This window comes from Podarcis tiliguerta (assembly GCF_965153285.1).
Source record: "Podarcis tiliguerta genome assembly, chromosome: 2".
Lineage (NCBI taxonomy): Eukaryota > Metazoa > Chordata > Lepidosauria > Squamata > Lacertidae > Podarcis > Podarcis tiliguerta.
Window position 1 is genome coordinate 50,649,469 of NC_139535.1, and position 17,516 is coordinate 50,666,984.

Sequence of the window (17,516 nt, forward strand, 5' to 3'; positions counted from 1 at the left end):
GCTAAGATGTATAGTGACAAAAGCATTTCTGTTTTTGCAAGTAGAGAGACAAAATTTAAGTTTTAAGGTCTGATCAGAGAAATCTTCCGATGGGTATACATTTTATTTTCTGACCCAGAACTGGTATTTACAGCACTTGAAACTGACAAAACAAAAGACAGTTGATTCTGTCAACATATAAAAAATAATGATTCTACAGTCAGCATCTGTACATATTTTCAGAGAAAGCAAATGCAGTTCTGCTCTCAGCTGCACTACCATCTCAGGAATCACTGGGTGTCCTTTCACTCCTCAGCCTGTGGTCTTCCTTTGCTTTCCACTAATCATTTCTGGTAGTACAAAAGAAGACTCAACTATACATGTTCATGGAATGAGTTTCAGCAAAAGAGAAATTCTTCCAGAAATCCTATGATAGCCTATGACTACCAGCAAGCATAACCTACAGCAAACTTGCAGGTGGGTCCTGGTCTCTCTCCTCAATACGAACGCTGCTGCATTTACCATGTACACTCAAACCTTGTTTGTCGAAAGTAATCCATTCTGGAAGCCTGTTCGGCTTCTGAAATGTTCAACAACCAAGGCATGGCTTCCGATCGATTGCAGGAGCTTCCTGCACTCAAGCAGAAGCCGCGTTCGGCTTCCGAAAAATTTTCGAAAACCAGAGCATTTACTTCCGGGTTTTTGGCGTTCAGGAGCCAAATCATTCAAAAATGAAGCCATTCAGGAACCGAGGTTTGTACTCGATTTTCACAGGACACAAGGGTAAAGCAATGTACATAAGGAGAAGTAGACAAGAAGGTCTCAAGTCGGCTGTGGTGGCAGTAGAGCTGCCATGCTGATTATCCAGCTTGCCAATCTTTTACCGCTAAGCCTGTTGCTGCAGCAGAAGACTGGCAATGAGGTAGAACTGGGGGGGGGGGGGGGGGATTGTACACCCTTGCTGGCAAGTAGCAGTAACAGGGTGACTGAGTATGCAGGTGTAGGGCTGCTGAGCAGTGTCCACAATCCCAGGTACACCTGTGCACTGATGATCCAGCTGTCTCTGCCTTGGCCATCACCCACGCTAAAGGCATAACTCCTCCCTCATTGATCACTGCCACCACTGCTGAGAAAACTACTACTTCTTGCCCTGTCTCACTTTTCACTATAAAAGCATACAAGGAAAACCAATTATCCAACGGTAGCCCTTTCATCAACAGTCTGCTTCCTGTCTGTGCCTCAGAAGTGTTAACAACCCAAAAAAAGGGCCACTTCACATTCACTGGCAGCAGTGAAGGAGCTGCTTTCCTGGGGCTTCTTCCTTTATTTCACCTGCCACATGCATGGAGGAATCACACAGAGAGACCACTGTCATGATTCCTACCCACCTGATTTTTTTGGGTGGTCTAACAGTTCCAGAGAGCAGAGAGAACAGAACAAATACCTATGTTACTTCTAGCATATCATGACACTAATCCACCCATTTCAACTGTTTGTCTCAGCATTGTTTTAACTTCATAAAGGGTGGTTTTATGAAGCTTAATCTGAGCAAAAGCCAAGGGACTTTCAAGGGGCACCTGAGGCTACAGTTTATGAACCCCCAAGATCAGGAAGGGGGAAATAATCTCGTATGATTGATCATTCTGATCCTTTTCTGTGCATGGCTAACAAACAGAAAAATATAACAGAAAGCAGCACACACACTTCAAGGGTATACACCCCTATAAATTGTGAGTCACACTGTGTCCGTACTTTGGGCACCCACCGCCCGTTTCAGAAATTCCTCTCCCTGTTCCTGCAACAACTGAAGAAACCACCCAGAGAAACATTAACAGGACTGATACTGAACTGAAAGACCTTCTGCAAAGGAGGAGCAAAGAAGCCTGACCTTCAAGTGGACAGCATCCCTTCCAATGCACATAATAGATTCCTGGGAAAAGGGTAGATGGCCACCTGTAGTCGACTACAATGATAATATGGCTCAGAAAATATATATATACATTTTAATACAGAAAATAGATAATAGCCTCCCAGGAGAACACAGAGCCATCGGCACTGGCCAGAAACAGTACATAGCCAATTCCTTTTTTGCTGGGAAAACTGAACCCAACGCCACACCAACTCTTGCTGCAATGCCCTTCTAGAAGGTGGCAGGAATTTGGTTTCTCCTTTTCCAATAATCTCCCTACAGAGCTTCTGAAGGATGCCATTGGCTACTGCAAGATATACTGCAGACGGATTTAGGACACTGAGTAGCAAATTCAAGTGCTGTGTTAAGTAGGACCCTCAAGTGGTCCTGGTCCTTGGGGTTTGGAGAAAAGTTACACTGGAATGCCCACATAGTCACCACCATTAGAGGAACATCTACAGCCCATTTGAATGCAGGTGGATTTGCATGTAACATTACACTAACACTGATTATTTGAACAGAGATGTTCAGTGCAAAGCCAGTCTCCTGGGCACTGCCCAGCTGGTAGAGCCTGAAATGTGCACCAGATGACCAAAGTGACAAGCAGTGAACACAACGTACTGTCCAAAGGCCGGTGCTACTGACGCTTGGCTTTATACGGCCGGGAACGTTTCCGCCGGTCAGGCTTCCGCTGCTTGTGGAGACGCCCAATGCTGACCCCTTGCCGCCTACGCACAGAGATGTTCTGTTCAACAAGGCTAGCCAACATTCCTGCAGGAAGAGAGTTTGAAAGGTTAGCTAAAGAGAAACAATTGTTATGCAGTTAGGAATGTTCTTTCCTTTTTTGCCACTTCAAAACACAAATTCTAGGGAAATAGCTTTACTTGCCAAACAAAAGTCTTGGGACCTTAAACCAAAGATTTATTGTAGCATAAAGGTTGTGTGAACTAAAACTTCCATAGCCAGTCCTCTAAAGATTACAATATTCATCTTTAAGGTGAATTTAAGACATACTGTCCTTCAAAGTAAACTACACAAGTCTTCAATTCTGTACCAGAGGGCAGGTTAGATAGTCAGGAGCATTATATGCATCACAGGTTCATGATCAGGATTTATTTAAAAAAGCATGCCCAAACATGGAAACTCTTCAAAGGTCTTCTTTTGTGGATACTGCCTTCAAAGGGAGGAGATTTAGAATCAAAGCTGCAGTTTCCAAAATGCAAGTGAAGACCAAAAGAACAGTCCCTGATGCCAAGACTGCTCAACAGGCATCTTACCTTCTTGTGCCAGCATAGAGATAAAGGTGCATATGAATTCATCATAATTGTGAGTTCTTCTCTGGTCATCAATCTAAAGGGAAGAGTCAGTAAGGTGGAAGAGAATTATCAGTTCAACAGTTATAGTTGAAGCAGTCAAGAGAAAATGTTTGCCAATGTTAACTTTCATGTGGCTGACTGGCAATATATAAGTGAATTAAATCTACTGTATCTTATCCAAAATAAGCTTGGGAAATTATATCCAGTGGCACACCAGTGCCCACAAATGAAGAACGATGGCAAAGCCCCATTTTCTCCAGTTTTTAGTAGATGTATAATAAGTAATAGACAATGAGATTTCCAGCTTCAGGCAAGAGGCACTGTGCAAATATTACTAACCCAGCCAAAAAAGCAGGAGCTTAGCATCATGAATGGACTCCTGGTATGATGTCTTCTGATTTTGCTAGTCTGAAGACTTCTTTTCATATCAGAAACTGTGGTCATGGTGAAGGAAAGTCATCTCATGATTACCCCCCAAGATGAAACACCCTGCTAGAATACCTTGAACTTCTTCCTTTTCTCTACCTCCTCCTTTAAACAGGCTTCATAGTTAGCTATTTCGGCTTCCACGCATTTCAGCAGTGCCAGCAGCTCCTGCCAGAGCCAAAACAGGGACAGTATGAACACACCCCATCCCCAACAGTGTTTCATTGACTTGCAAAGTCAGCAGAAAAAACAACGCACCATCTAGAACAATCTCACATGAAGCACAAAGAACATATCATAGCTTCAGTGCTAGGCCAGGCCATTTTGTAACTCATAGAGTACCCCCCCAGGGGGGGTACTCAGTCCAGAAACCGTATTAAGAGAGGCTGCAACGGGGGGAAGTTGTTCTACCTAACCAGCAGCAAGGAAGAAGGGGAAAAAACCACCAGCAGTAATGTAGGAAATTAACAAGCTGCAAGGTTTAGTGTTACACAGTCTCATAGACCTTGGACTGTCTGAAGCAAGCATCCCCAATTCTTCGGCCCTCCAGATGTTTTGGACTACAATTCCCATCATCCCTGACCACTGGTCCTGTTAGCTAGGGATCATGGGAATTGTAGGCCAAAACATCTGGAGAGCCGCAGGTTGGGGGTGCCTGGTCCGAAGCATAACTGTGAGGAATCGCAGCATCTAAAACTCATACTACCAACGAGCATCAGCTGTCTTGGGGAGGGAGGGAAGCAGGGGTAGAAATGCTTACTTTAGGAGAATACTTTTCCCCACAAGGGATATCACCAGACCGACCAAGTCCAGCCTTCTCCTTGCTGTCATTTGCTTCACTTGAGTCTCTCTCTTCTAGTTTGACAGTGGACTGAAGCTCTTCACTGGATTTGCTAGAAGATGAGGAGTTTTTCCCACCATCTGGTATCAGTGGAGAAGAGAGCAAAAAGGAGGAATGCTGCAGGAGAGTTGGACTAGGTGACCCTTGGTGTCCCTTCCAACGCTACAGTTCTAACACACAGGGTGGATTCATCTTATTAAAACCATTGTATACCACTTTTCATTTCAAAGAAATACCAAAGTAGTTTACAAAATAAAACATAGCTGCATATAAGCACAACATAACAATAAAACATCAGCATCAAACAAAGTAGCCAGAAATGCCAGGAAGTGATATTAACATTCAGGAAAATGCACAAATTGTTTAAGTACTTCTGTAGTGTTTAAATACATGTTTTGAGCACAGGTCATACTCGTATTCCTCCTTCCATAACTATCCCATCCATAGTCCTAGGCCAGACTCCTACTTTTAGTAGTCCAAGGCTGTAGTCACATCAAGTCAACACTGGGTCCTTCTATAGGGATTACTCATAAGCATATGCCTTGCTTCGACACAGTTCACACATGCTTTGGGAGGAGAGAAGTTGTGAAGATTATCTGATAGTATTTTGGCTCTACTTCCAGAATCAGCAATGAGCCAGACTCTTAGTGATGGAAAAAGGAACTCTGGAAAAAGGAAGAGCAGACCTTTGCTGTAATGCTCTCACCAACAAACTGCAGAAGTTAGGGGAACCTCCACAATATATGCCATATTCATAATCATTGCCCACCAAACCGCAGGTTCATCCCTGCACACAAAAAACCTTTTAAAGACACCTAGGGAAAAAAACACAAAAAACCCCCCACCACACCTGGGCCTTTTTCTCTGTAACCTGGCAGGTTTCGAACCTAAGAGTACCTTTATATGCTGTTTTCATAAACATCATCCCTTTAAAAAACAGGAAAAATTAAGTGAGCCTTTTAACTTTTCTAAACAAAACCTGTCCTTGCAGTTTCTCCTTCTGAAGTTTGGCAGGATTCATCTCCTTAGAAGAGTCTATCATGCCTGCAAATTTCATCCAATTCTGCCCAAAATTAACACATACATAGATGGTTCCTCTTGGGGCGGGGGGTGGGTGGGTTTAAACTTTAAATGTGCCTAGCATGAAAATTCATTGTCCTATGTTTCTATAAGATGGAAAACTTCCAAACCAGGATTTGAACCCAGAACTGAAATGGATAGCCTCCAAATCACTCTCGACTGAACTGGTTTCTGAACTGAATCTGGATCAGCACACCCCTACTAAACAGCTTTTTGTTCTATTTTTATGGCTTCGGTATCTAACTGGAAACCACTGGTCATTCTCTCACTGCTCATCATAGAGTCAGAACCGTCTGCTCCAGGAGTAGTTACAGGAGTACAGGGGCTACAGCTCTTCCCCTGAACCTTACCTGTTATAGTAAGTGGGCAGAAAACCCCATCCTCTGTGAGATGCAGTAAGCCTGTGCTGATAATAGGCCCCAAATCCCTCACAGCTCGATTGTAGCGTATACAGTCCACACGTAGAAGGCTATCCTCCTCCCCAAACAGCACCTTGGAGATGTGAGAGGTGACAGGGCTGGAGGGACGAGTGGGGTTGGCTGAGCGGATGGGGGAGCGGAGTGGGGAATTGAAGGCACTCCCAATCTCTGAGGCAGTGTCCGTACTCTCATTGCTGGGTGTAGGAGATGGTTGGGAATGGGCAACAGCAGCAACAGCAGTGCCTCCACTGCTGGTCTTGATTGACAGGGGGATGGAGAGATCCTTCTGTGTTTCCTTGAGCTTCTCAGTTAGGACATTAATAGTGTTGGGCTGCAGCATGGAGAGCTGGCCATCTGCACTCCCCACCAGGGGCTCCTGCTTCACTGGGCCCTTCCGCTTGAATCTGTTCAAGATTGGGGAACAAGAGAGGAAGATCAATTAAAGATCAATTGAGAATGATCGAAGGGCAATAGCAGCACATTTCAGCCATAACAGTTTCTGGTGGAAACAATCAAAACATCACAGTATTCCATACTCACATTCAGTAATATACAATAAAAAAATGCAGAACACCAATACTGTAAAGGATTTGTCTGTTTGTTTGTTTAAACCAGTGTTTCCCAAACTTGTGTCTCCAGCTGTTTTTGGACTACAATTCCTGTCATCCTTGCTCACTGGTCCTACTAGCTAGAGATGATGGGAGTTGTAGTCCAAAAACAGCTAGAGACCCAAGTTTGGGAAACCCTAGTTTATACAGTTTGTATCCCACTTTTCACCAGGTAGGTCTCAAATCAGCTTACATACAACAATAGAATATGCAAAATTTAAAACAAACCTCTGAAATTTAAAATCTCCTTTCACAAGGGAGTAAGGCTTCAAATCAAAGTCAAATATAGCAACTGAAAATGCTGGTTTTGAAAAATAATCACTGACTTGCATTGAAAAGCTCCCACCCTCTGTTCTATGCCTATAGAGGAGCAAAGGGAGAATGAATCACCATTACCTCATGGCAGGATTGGCATTGCAAACTTCCTCCTCCTCCTCCTCCTCATCGTAGTCATCCTCCTCGTCCGAGTACTGCTGGTGCTGCCGTACTGGGACCCGGCTCCGGCCCACTCCTGCTGCAAGGTCCTCTTCCTCCTGCATTGCGTATCAGAACACACCTAAGGAATGCAATCTGAGAGATCTACTGCCCTCAAAAGCCCCTCATTTAAACAACAGTCCTTCGCAAAGAAATATCCCAGGCATCATCCGACCCCTGAGAAACCAGCTTTCTAAGCCTATGTCTTTAGTGCCAAATTTCTCATTAAAATAGCTCAAAAATGGCAAAAAAGAAATGTGATCTTGCCAAAAAAGCTGAACAACAGAAAAAGCTTAACAACCTTTCTGTCTGGGTTTTCACTGTTTGAAATATGGGAACCCTAGATCAGGTCAATGGCCCATCCTGTTCTCACAGTGACCAACTAGATGCTCATGGAAAGCAGGATATGAGCTATCGTGTCCCACTTGCACTTCCCAGCAACTGATATTCAGAGACAGAGACGGCTATTCCGACAGAACACAGTCACGGTGCTTTGTAGCCACTGATCAACATAGGAATGTCCCTACTTCATACCCACTAATGGACAAGCTAAGAACATCAATGGAACTTCAGTGGAACAACCTACAAAGCAACGGCAGCCACCTATGTAGGAAAGCTTTAAAAAACGAAAAAACAAAGGCAAATTCTCATGTTAAAGATTTGTTTCTATTTGGCATGTGAAAGAAAGCTTGACAACAGTCACTGTCGACTGGAGATTCGTAAATCAGAAACTTGAATGAGATACTTGTGTTCAGCATAGCTCCCCTATACTTACTTGCATGGGTGACTTGGCATAGTTGTGGTTATCCAGGAAAGCTGGCAGTCTCTGCACGATAGGGCTAGGGTTGGCCAGTGCCCCATTGATGCTGCTCACAGGTAGCTTATTGCCCAGTTTGGATTTGCTTGGAGGGCTCTGGGTTGATGAAGGCTGATCCTGGCCTCCAGGCTCCTCAGTGCTCTCTGGAAAGAACACCTCTCTTTTATTTTCCCATTTGAGGGCATTTACACTTGCTTACTGAGTAAATGCATACACCTCCAACGAGACATTTTCAGATGCACTGAGCAAGCACTCCTTTCCAGAACACCACACGCTTACCCCAAATCCAACAAAGGCAAACAGAGACACTTAAATCTGATAACAAATGCCTACAATTTGCAACCCTGCTTTTGCACTAAGGGACGGGCTAAAGCAGGCACGGCCAAACTTGGTCCTCCAGATGTTTTGGGACTACAACTCCCATCACCCCTAGCTAACAGGACCAGTGGTCAGGGATGATGGGAATTGTAGTCCCAAAACAGTTGGACGGCCAGGTTTGCCCATCACTGGGCGAAAGTATTATTTATTTATTTTGTTTAAGTAGTAAAATCAGGCTCTCAGTGGCTTTCACTTAGTAAAGGGATTCTTAATAAGCCAAGTTTATTGTATTACATTTCTACCCCACCCTTCCTCCCAAAGGAGCCCAGGGTGGCAAACATCAGAATGATAAAACACACACACACACACAGTTAAAAATATCTAAAACATATCCCACTCTGAGCATGGTTCTTTGTTCTCCGCACTCCACAGCCCCCTTCTACATTTCCCCATACCTGCTTGTGAGCTCTCGGGGACCAGCTGCGCTCGCCCCAGTGGCAAGGCGGTGGGGGGTTTGCTGTTTGCTGACTTTGGCTCTTCAGAAGCCTGGGCATCCAGGAATTTCTGGGTGTGGACCAGCTCTGGTTGCGTCACACGGATTAGCTGGTGAGGAAAAAATATAGATAGAACAAAGCAGTTCACAAAAAGGAAAAACCCACAGACATAGAAGGAAAGCAATGAAGTTCCCACCAACATGTCAGTTCCTAATTAACATGCTTCCTTAATGAAAAGGCCAGCCAGGAGTGGGGAGGAGGAGGATAACCATGTAACCTCTTGCACTATTTATTTCTGCTATTACTGAATTATATGGGGCTGCTGCCACTGCTCGCTCTGATCACCAACCCCTCAACCACCACCCTTTCTCCCCCACCTGACGAAACACCCCACTCCCTCTCCACAGCCCCCCTTCCCTCACAGCTCAATAAACGTTTAATGGAGGGAAGGGCGCTTCAGAAAGTGATTTGCCAAACCACTCTCTGAAGTGCTTCCCAACCTCCTTTAAACACCACTTTGGCAAAGGGGGAGGGAAACAGTGAGAGAAACAGCTCTCTGAGCCTTCCCCACATTAAACATTACTCCTTCCTTAGCAGCTCACCTGGGCTGTGTAGCAACTTACTTGCTCAGCTGCCTGCTGCACTCTTGTACATAATACAAGCCATAATACAGTGTGACACTTACAAACACATAGTACAGAAAGACTTTGGTTCAAGCAATGATTTAGAAACGATTCATTTTGGTTCCCATGCCAGGCTCAGAGGCCAGCCCACAGAGGGCCTTCCCTGAATTCTATACATACAGAAGTCATCTTCCAGTGTTTCTAAATTGAGGGAAAGTGGGTGAAAAATGTATACAATCTGCAGCCCAGCAATGGTTCAAAGACACCAGTCTTGTACACAGACATACAGATAGCCAGATGCAGTCAAGAGAAGAGATTCAATTACTAGGCTCATCCCAAACTTACCTGCTGCAAAGCCTCTAATACAGTTTGCCGGTTCATCTTCAAGATATGCAGCTTGGATTCATACTTCATCCTTCTGTCAGGCACAACTGCCATCAAGTTAAAGCGGATGTCATGATATGGCTCCCTGCAGGAAGACAGCATCAAGTGCTAAGCGCCCCAATTCAAAGTACAGGGTGAGTCTTTTAAAAGAGGCCACGTGGAACATGTGTATTCTCTATCCACAGGGCCTCTTTTAAAGGACTCGCCCTGTATTTGCAGCAGTATATTTCCCTCTGTCACCACAATGCTAACATCACAGTGTATGGCACTGAACGGACAAAACTATTGGAGTGCAGGTGCAACATGTCTTAGGACCAGAAGACAGCCTTCTGGAAAAAGCTGAACCAAAGCAGGATCTACAGAACATGAGATCCCAGGAGAAAGACTTGTCTCTTCTGAAGCACACCCTCCTAAGTTATCACAGGATCCTAACTAAACATGACAGCTATGCAACATCCCAAGTAAGACAGGCACTATGCCTCTGAGTGACTGTCACTTAGACTCATGAGCAGGAGACTGCTAATGCACACATGTCATGCTCGTGGGCTTCTCATAGGCCACCATAAGAACAAGGTCTTCCTTTGCTATGGCAATTTGATCATTTACCCTGCTGTGGCAAGTCCAATTCTCTCCATGATCACTCTTCGAGCTTTGTCTGTCCATTCCTCCTCTTCTGCCCATGGCCCTGAAAAAGCAATAAAAAGGTAAATGTAGAAACAAAGAAAGAAAAGTCCCTGCTAACAGATTAAATGAGCTTGAACTGCATATGCAACAGGGAGTGTAAAGGTGGTTCAGTTAAGGTAAAAAAAATCCACCACAAGACCTATCACGTACAACAACCCTTGGGAACGAGCTCACCTGAGCTTCCCATGTGGCTGGCTAGATTCTGATCCATCCATGCTACCTGCAAAGTCAACTTATAAAATAAATGTAAACTGCCCCCCTTTAAGATGTTTATTTCAGCCTAACCCTGAGACCCAGAACAGGTTATCAAATCTAAAGAAAATAAAAACCCAGAAACACATTCAGATTAAAAAACAAACCGCTCCTTCCCATTGTATCCAGGTGCTTTTTAATGCTGTTCTCTTACTCAACCATTTGCAGAGGTTACCAGAATAAGGCATTTCTGCCCATTCTCTCTCCTCACACCCACAAGATGTAACCCAGAAATCCTTAGATATGATGTTGCTTCCAGTCATGATTCAGTCCCACTCTTTAATGAGTTCCTCAAGGTACATCTATTTCCTAGACCTTTGCTAATTCATAGATTTTACTTTTCCTCCGACCTCTTCCCTTGCCCACTTTCTTTTCTTTTTCCACATGTGCCCGTCTACGTAGATAAGTTTGCAGACAGTTCTGCTATCGTTTATTTTACTTACTGCAACAATTTTATGTATTTCTTTCCTGCCTCACCAGAAGAATTTGCAGAAGAATACAACAAATACAAAATATACCAAAAACATCTGAAAAGAGCAACTGCAAGCAAATGAACAGTAGGACTAAAACTGCAAACACAGCCTCCCTCCTGCAATTCCTGCAGCCAAGCTGGTGCCGAATGTATTGCTCTGTTTTCCTTTGGACCACATCAGCAAGGCCGAGAGGGGTGTTCTTGTCCTCTGGGCAGCCCAGGGCTTCCATATACACACTTCCCAGGCATACAGCTCAGAGATGCACCCTATTGTCTCTCGAGATAGATGGGTGCCAACAACATTTTTGATGGCTCCAAATATCTTGCAGCCAGAACATTTTTAGTTTTTCAGATAAGCTAAGGCACAGTAGTTGGAGTCCCTTACCATGGTCAATGGGATAAACCTTCAGGCCATCCAGCTCAAAGAGCCTCCCCTTAATGGGAACGTAGCTGACAAAGTGAAAAGCCTCCATGGTTCGCACTGCACTGATCCCATTCTGTTTCTCTGGCAAATGCCGGGGCTCTGGCCTACCAAAAAACCAACAGACAAGAAGTCAGAATAGATGTGGTCTATTTTGCAGCAAGCACTTTTGCGTTGTGACCCCACTTACCTAGCATGACTGTTGTGGGCCTTGGCCAGTTCTGGGGCATTTCCAATGGCATAGCCTTTGCTCTGTGGGGAGGAAACAGAGCAAAAAGATAAGATAGCTTTATTTTCACTAGGGCCCTTTAACAGGCAAGGAAGGCCCCTGAAATGCCAATAACCACCGCCCTTCCTGATTGAATTCAGAATGGCATAGCTTGGGCACCACTCCAGCTAGCCAGGAGGACTACTCTCTAAGTAAAATTTACTTAGAAATAATCTGCATGAGTTTTGCAAGACGACTACAACCACTGTTTGATCAGACAATATGGAGATAAGTCATACTGGCTGGGAAAGACGACACTACAAAGAAAGGATGTTTTATAAAAGCACTTGGGGAGATGAGAAGCTTACAGTGATTTCAGATTTTAAAAGGTAGAGGACCCCTGACAGTTAAGTCCAGTCGCAAACGACTCTGGGTTTGCGGCGCTCATCTCGCTTTACTGGCCGAGGGAGCTAACATTTGTCCGCAGACAGTTTTTCCAGGTCACGAGGCCAGCATGACTAAGCAGCTTCTGGCGAAACCAGAGCAGCGCACAGAAACGCCGTTTACCTTCCCGCCGGAGCGGTACCTACTTGCACTTTGACGTGCTTTCAAACTGCTAGCTTGGCAGGTGCTGGGACTGAGCAACGAGAGCTCACCCCATTGCAGGGATTTGAACAGCCGACCTTCCGATTGGCAAGCCCTAGGCTCAGTGGTTTAGACCACAGCACCACCCACATCCCAATTTCAGATTATCCCACCCTAAATGCACCCTGCTGCATCATACCTCTGGACTAAACCCTTTTGTGAACTCCTTCATTCGGCTCAGAGTTGGCCCCAAGTCTACACTGCTGCAGTTCAGGAGGACACTCAACAACGCGTGTGTGGCACAAGAATTGGGGATCAGCTATAAAACATAATAGTTACAAACATTTTGAAAACCAAAGCAATGAAACAGTCATCAACACTATGCATAAATCTACCACTGTAGCTACTGATGCTTACAAGCTAAACATATGGTTTTTAATGAATGGTAATGGTTAAAGGTTGCAGTCAAAACTGGAAGGAATCAAAACGCCATAGAATTCAACTCCCTGATGCAAGGCCCACACACCTCAAAAGATCAACCTACACAAATCAGACCACATTAGTTACAATGACACCCTTATTCAAGAGAAGTTTTGACAGAGAAAGTTACTGAAGTAAGCACACCAAGGTGCTACCAGATAACACCAACTGTATTGACTTGTTTGTCCCCAGTTGTGTTAGATGGTGAGTGAGGAGTGTGCAAGACAGCTAAATCAGAAAGCTGCAATACCTTTGGAATAGTTCAACCCACCAGAAAATAGGAGCCTAGTAAAAGATGTTTCATTTTCAGTATATTCTTCTGAATCATTTCCATCTTCAGCATAAATCATGCTGAAAGTATATATTACAAGCAAATCTGAACATGCTAAGCAGAGAAAGAATGTGAGCTTTATAAAGGAAAACTTGAAGAAGTTATAGAAATTTGACTTACGCTATCAATTCAATTATACGATTTGGTGTGTGTTTTTGTCTGCAAGTTTCGGATTTCAGTGAATACTTTAGGTATCTAGCTAAGAAACCAGCAGATACACAAGGAGGGAAACCTACTGGCCTGGTTCTGTTATCACAACCTTAGTTGATAAACCATGGGGATGTATTGTCTGAACCAGGCCACAGTGAAGGGCAGTTTTATGGAAATGGACAGACTAAATAAAGTAATAAGTTAAGTAACTGAAGGTAAGTAAGAAATTGTGATTATGGCAGGCTCTGGGAATTAATGAATGAATACCAACACAAGGGCTGGAAGGTGAAATTCCCTACTCTGAATATGAGGATGCTCTATTCTGTAACCAAGTTATGAAATAAGACTTGGAGCCTTCCACCATGGAAGACCATAGCCCTGATCTCAAATTGGCTGTGGTCAACTGTGGTCACTCAGTGATGAGGAGTTGACATTCTGGACATACTCAAAAGCAATCTTCTGGAACAGTAATTCACATATTGCAGATTGGATCCTGGGGATTTGCTTTCAGTGCCAAGTATTAGACTGGCTCACATTAAACCCTATCTCTACCCAACTGGGGAGATCCTTCTTTCTTCATCCATGTCAGCTCACCTGATGAGCAAAGAACATATTATTGACAATGTCATCATCAATCACTGATGTCTCATCTACCAGAGTTGAGACCTTCCGTCGCGATCGGCGCTCTTCAATCCATTTGAAAAGGAAGATGAACCCATAGACTGGCCTGAAGAAAAGAATGGAGACAGCAGGGCACCAATGAAGCTGCATCACTTTTGAAGCATTTCTTTCAACAGTTCTCTAGTCATTCACACATGTCAGCCTAAGAGCTTCAGTCATTTAAACAATAACTATAGCTGGTAAAAGCAGTGGGGGTAGTAGACAAAGTCAACCATACCACATTACAAATCCCCATTATTGCATCATTCCTGATACTCCCAAATAGCGATAGCGACCAATTGAAATAGCTAGAATCTAACATAGACCTTGGGTTGTATTCAGCTAACTTTTACTCCAAGTAGACCCATTTGAATAACTGGACCTAAGTTAGTAATGGTCATTAATTTGAGTAGGTTTACTCTGAATGAAAGTTAGTTATCTACATTTAATTGTCTATGCTTTACTCACTATTTTTGTACTACTTGTACTGCTACAGCAGTCTTGTATTTAAACACTAACCTGGTAGCCATAGCTGATCAGGAATGCTGCTATCTTCTAAGAAGGCTAGTAACTTGTATGTGCTTATTTACATGGTTGTGCTGCATTACAGAAGGTTTGGCAGGGGTGGGAAACTAGATCAATTTGGTGGGGCAAATCTTTATCTCCCCCACAGACCACGTTTGAGAGGTGTGAGAGCAAAAGCACAGCCACAAAGCACTGTTTATCCACTGATTGCCAAGCCCTTTGCTAAGCACTTATGGCTGAGCCAGATCTTTACACAATGTGATTATTCACAAACATCAGAAGGATATTTTGCCTTTCTCAAATCAATATAATGATTACTAACTTACCCTTGGCATTTGCTCTGTAAATCATAGATTTCTTCAACCTGCACCCCCTTAACACCTACAAGAAGATATAGCAGGAGTCACCATGTGGGAAGGAGCAGTCAAGGAATATTAGCAAGGTGATATCCAATGTTAGTCATAGAGTAGTCCAAATGAAATAAAAGGAATTAACTCAATTCACCTATTTCAGTGAGGCTACTCTGAATATGACTAACATTCAGTATCATTCATAGACTACCAGTTGCCATACTCACCAAAATCCTCTACTAATAGAGTGAAGAGCCCTACAAAAGAATACAAGACAGAAAATTACTTACTGACCAATTCATGTATTCTTCAGAAAGAAACTTTTAGCATTTATTTCACTATGAATGTTAAACGCAAAATCATGACTAGAAATTATTTAGTCATACTACTGGGCACCTTCATAAAGAATTCAGATGTGTAATATTATTTTTCACTTTTATATCCCACCTTTTCACCAAAGCGTTCACATTGATGTGGATGGATGAGAGAACAAACCTGTGAAGGTTGGTGGGTAACTGGTGCAAGGTCACTTGCAGAGCTTTGCAGCCTGAGTAAGGGTGCAAACCCACTTCTCATCAGCACAGCACGGGTAAAGCACAGGGGCTGAGGGCCAGAGGGCTGGCTAGCTGGGGGACAATTTCCAAAGTCAGATTGGATTATATTCTGAGCCAATCTATTTCTTGTTGGTTTGTTTTTTAAAGTAACTCTGGTTAATTTTTGAGCCAATCTAACACAAGCTAAACAGTGCAATAATTGGGACACATACTTAATTTTTTTCAGCTGTGGTGAAGTATACACTAGCTTGAAAAACAGACAGCATATACATGTTAATAATAAGTCTTTCCCCTGCAGAAGGCCTCAGCTGTTTTCTATAGAAAGTATCTATTGTTACAACAGTGTTGGCTGTTGTATTCTAGCATTCCACATTTCCAGAAAAAATATGCTTCAACCTTACATGGTGCATCCTTCTAATTGGTTGGAATAAGGTACATTTCAAGCCTTACTCTCACTGTTTGTTATTAAGTATTTAGACTTCTTTCACATGAATCTGACAAGTAGAGTTGGATTTGTAGAAAGACAAAGACATGAGTTTTTTTATTTAGAAATGTTTATAAAGCACTTAATATTTTAAAAATCTAAGTCGTGTACCATCAATCAGCCTTTCTCAACCTTGGGCCCCCATATATTGTTGGACTGTAACTCTCATCATCCATAGCTAGCAGGACCAGTGGTCAGAGTTGATGGGAGTTGTAGTCCAACGCCATCTAGTGACCCAAGGTTGAGTACAGCTGGCTTAAAGGTACCAAATATATAATTTAAAAAGAACAAAACCTACAAAACAGTAACGGAAAAGCGCATAAAATCAAATAAAACAGAAATCCAAAGAGTTCAAGCTTGTAAAACAGGGTCCAAACTTATGGGTCAAGGAAAGCCTGGCCAAAAGGATAAGCCTTCATAGGACATGTGAACCACATGATGGCTGCTGCTTCATGTGTGGCAGAGGGAAGGGCATTCCACATTACAGGGGCAGTACAAGGGCACAAAAACGTGCCCTGTCAAAATGATCATAAAAGGGCTCCATTCAGCTGAAGGGCATACACATACGCAGACCAATATGAACCTGGTTTTGGACATCTCCAAATATGCCACCATTTCACATCCAATGTTATGGGACCTAACTTGCCTTGCTGCCCACTTATCTTGGGCAACCACAAGGCAACATATCATCAGGATATAAAGTCGCCTGCCATTGGGTGGCACAGCATAGACATTGCATGCCCCAACTCCTCCTGATGAATCCCCTTAAAAGTTATAGCCGCCCTCTGTGCACTGCCACACATAGGGACAGCCCAATTTTACCGCCAACCTCTCTCTCGCTATCAATGCACTCCACAAGAACAAGCTTTTAGCCACCACCCGCCTTAGCCAGGTATCCTAGCCCACCACCCTCCCGATTCCCAAGTGGAGGGGGGGGGGAGAGAGAAGCAGCACATCTCCCTCCCCCTTCTCCGGGTCCACCCACCGCCCGCCCCCCACCTCTTCATTGCCCCAACCTCCCCCCTCTCCTCCCCGAGGCCTCCCCCTCACGACCCCCCGGCGACCGCGGGGTGGGGGGCTCCCATATTCACTCACCAGGGTCGCTCTCCAGCTCCAGCCAGCCCTTATTCATCTTCCCCCTGGGTCAGGCCCCAGCGCCATGACCGGCCCCAGGCCCTTCACAGACCCACCTGCCCGCCCACCTCCAGCTTCGGCCACCCGCCACCGCCCGCCGTTTGAGAGGCTCCAATTTCACTCCGCCGCCACCTACAACAACAGGACCCCCCACGCTCACGGCGCCGCCTCTTGAACACGTCATCTCGGCGCGACTCGAGACGCACAGCGTCCGCCCCGACGTAGGAAGAGGCAAATGGAGCGCGGCGAAAGATAAGTCGCGACGCAGTAAGAAAAGTCCCGGGCGGAAAGGGTTGGGAGTTTCCGGTTTGGGCGGAGTTTCAAGAGCTTTGAGCCTGCAGATGTGCTGGCGAATTAGATAAATAATTGAGTGGGGGCGGGGGGGGGACCGTTGCTACTGGTTTGATTTTGTTTTATTATATATTTTGTGTTCTCGTTTTGTATTTCTATATTTGTATTTGTGAAGTTGTTCTGTGCTGTGACCTTCGGGCGAAGGGTGAGATACAAATCTAGCAATAGATAAAAAACAAATAAACTT

The 17,516-nt window shown here is 44.2% G+C and overlaps 1 protein-coding gene across 1 annotated transcript; it reads right to left on the bottom strand.

Annotated features, from left to right (window-relative positions):
* Positions 1 to 84: 84 nt before the first annotated feature.
* Positions 85 to 17,244, bottom strand: BAP1 (BRCA1 associated deubiquitinase 1). The gene is made up of 17 exons (XM_083429416.1): positions 16,940 to 17,244; positions 15,034 to 15,063; positions 14,783 to 14,837; positions 13,866 to 13,998; positions 12,510 to 12,629; positions 11,708 to 11,769; positions 11,482 to 11,624; positions 10,295 to 10,373; positions 9,650 to 9,773; positions 8,643 to 8,790; positions 7,828 to 8,012; positions 6,975 to 7,111; positions 5,902 to 6,374; positions 4,391 to 4,551; positions 3,706 to 3,798; positions 3,166 to 3,238; positions 85 to 2,659 (listed from the first exon to the last, which is right to left on the bottom strand). The coding sequence occupies exons 1-17, from the start codon at positions 16,974 to 16,976 to the stop codon at positions 2,526 to 2,528; spliced, it is 2,187 nt and encodes a 728-aa protein (XP_083285542.1). The 5' UTR covers positions 16,977 to 17,244; the 3' UTR covers positions 85 to 2,525.
* Between the last annotated feature and the right edge of the window lie 272 nt (positions 17,245 to 17,516).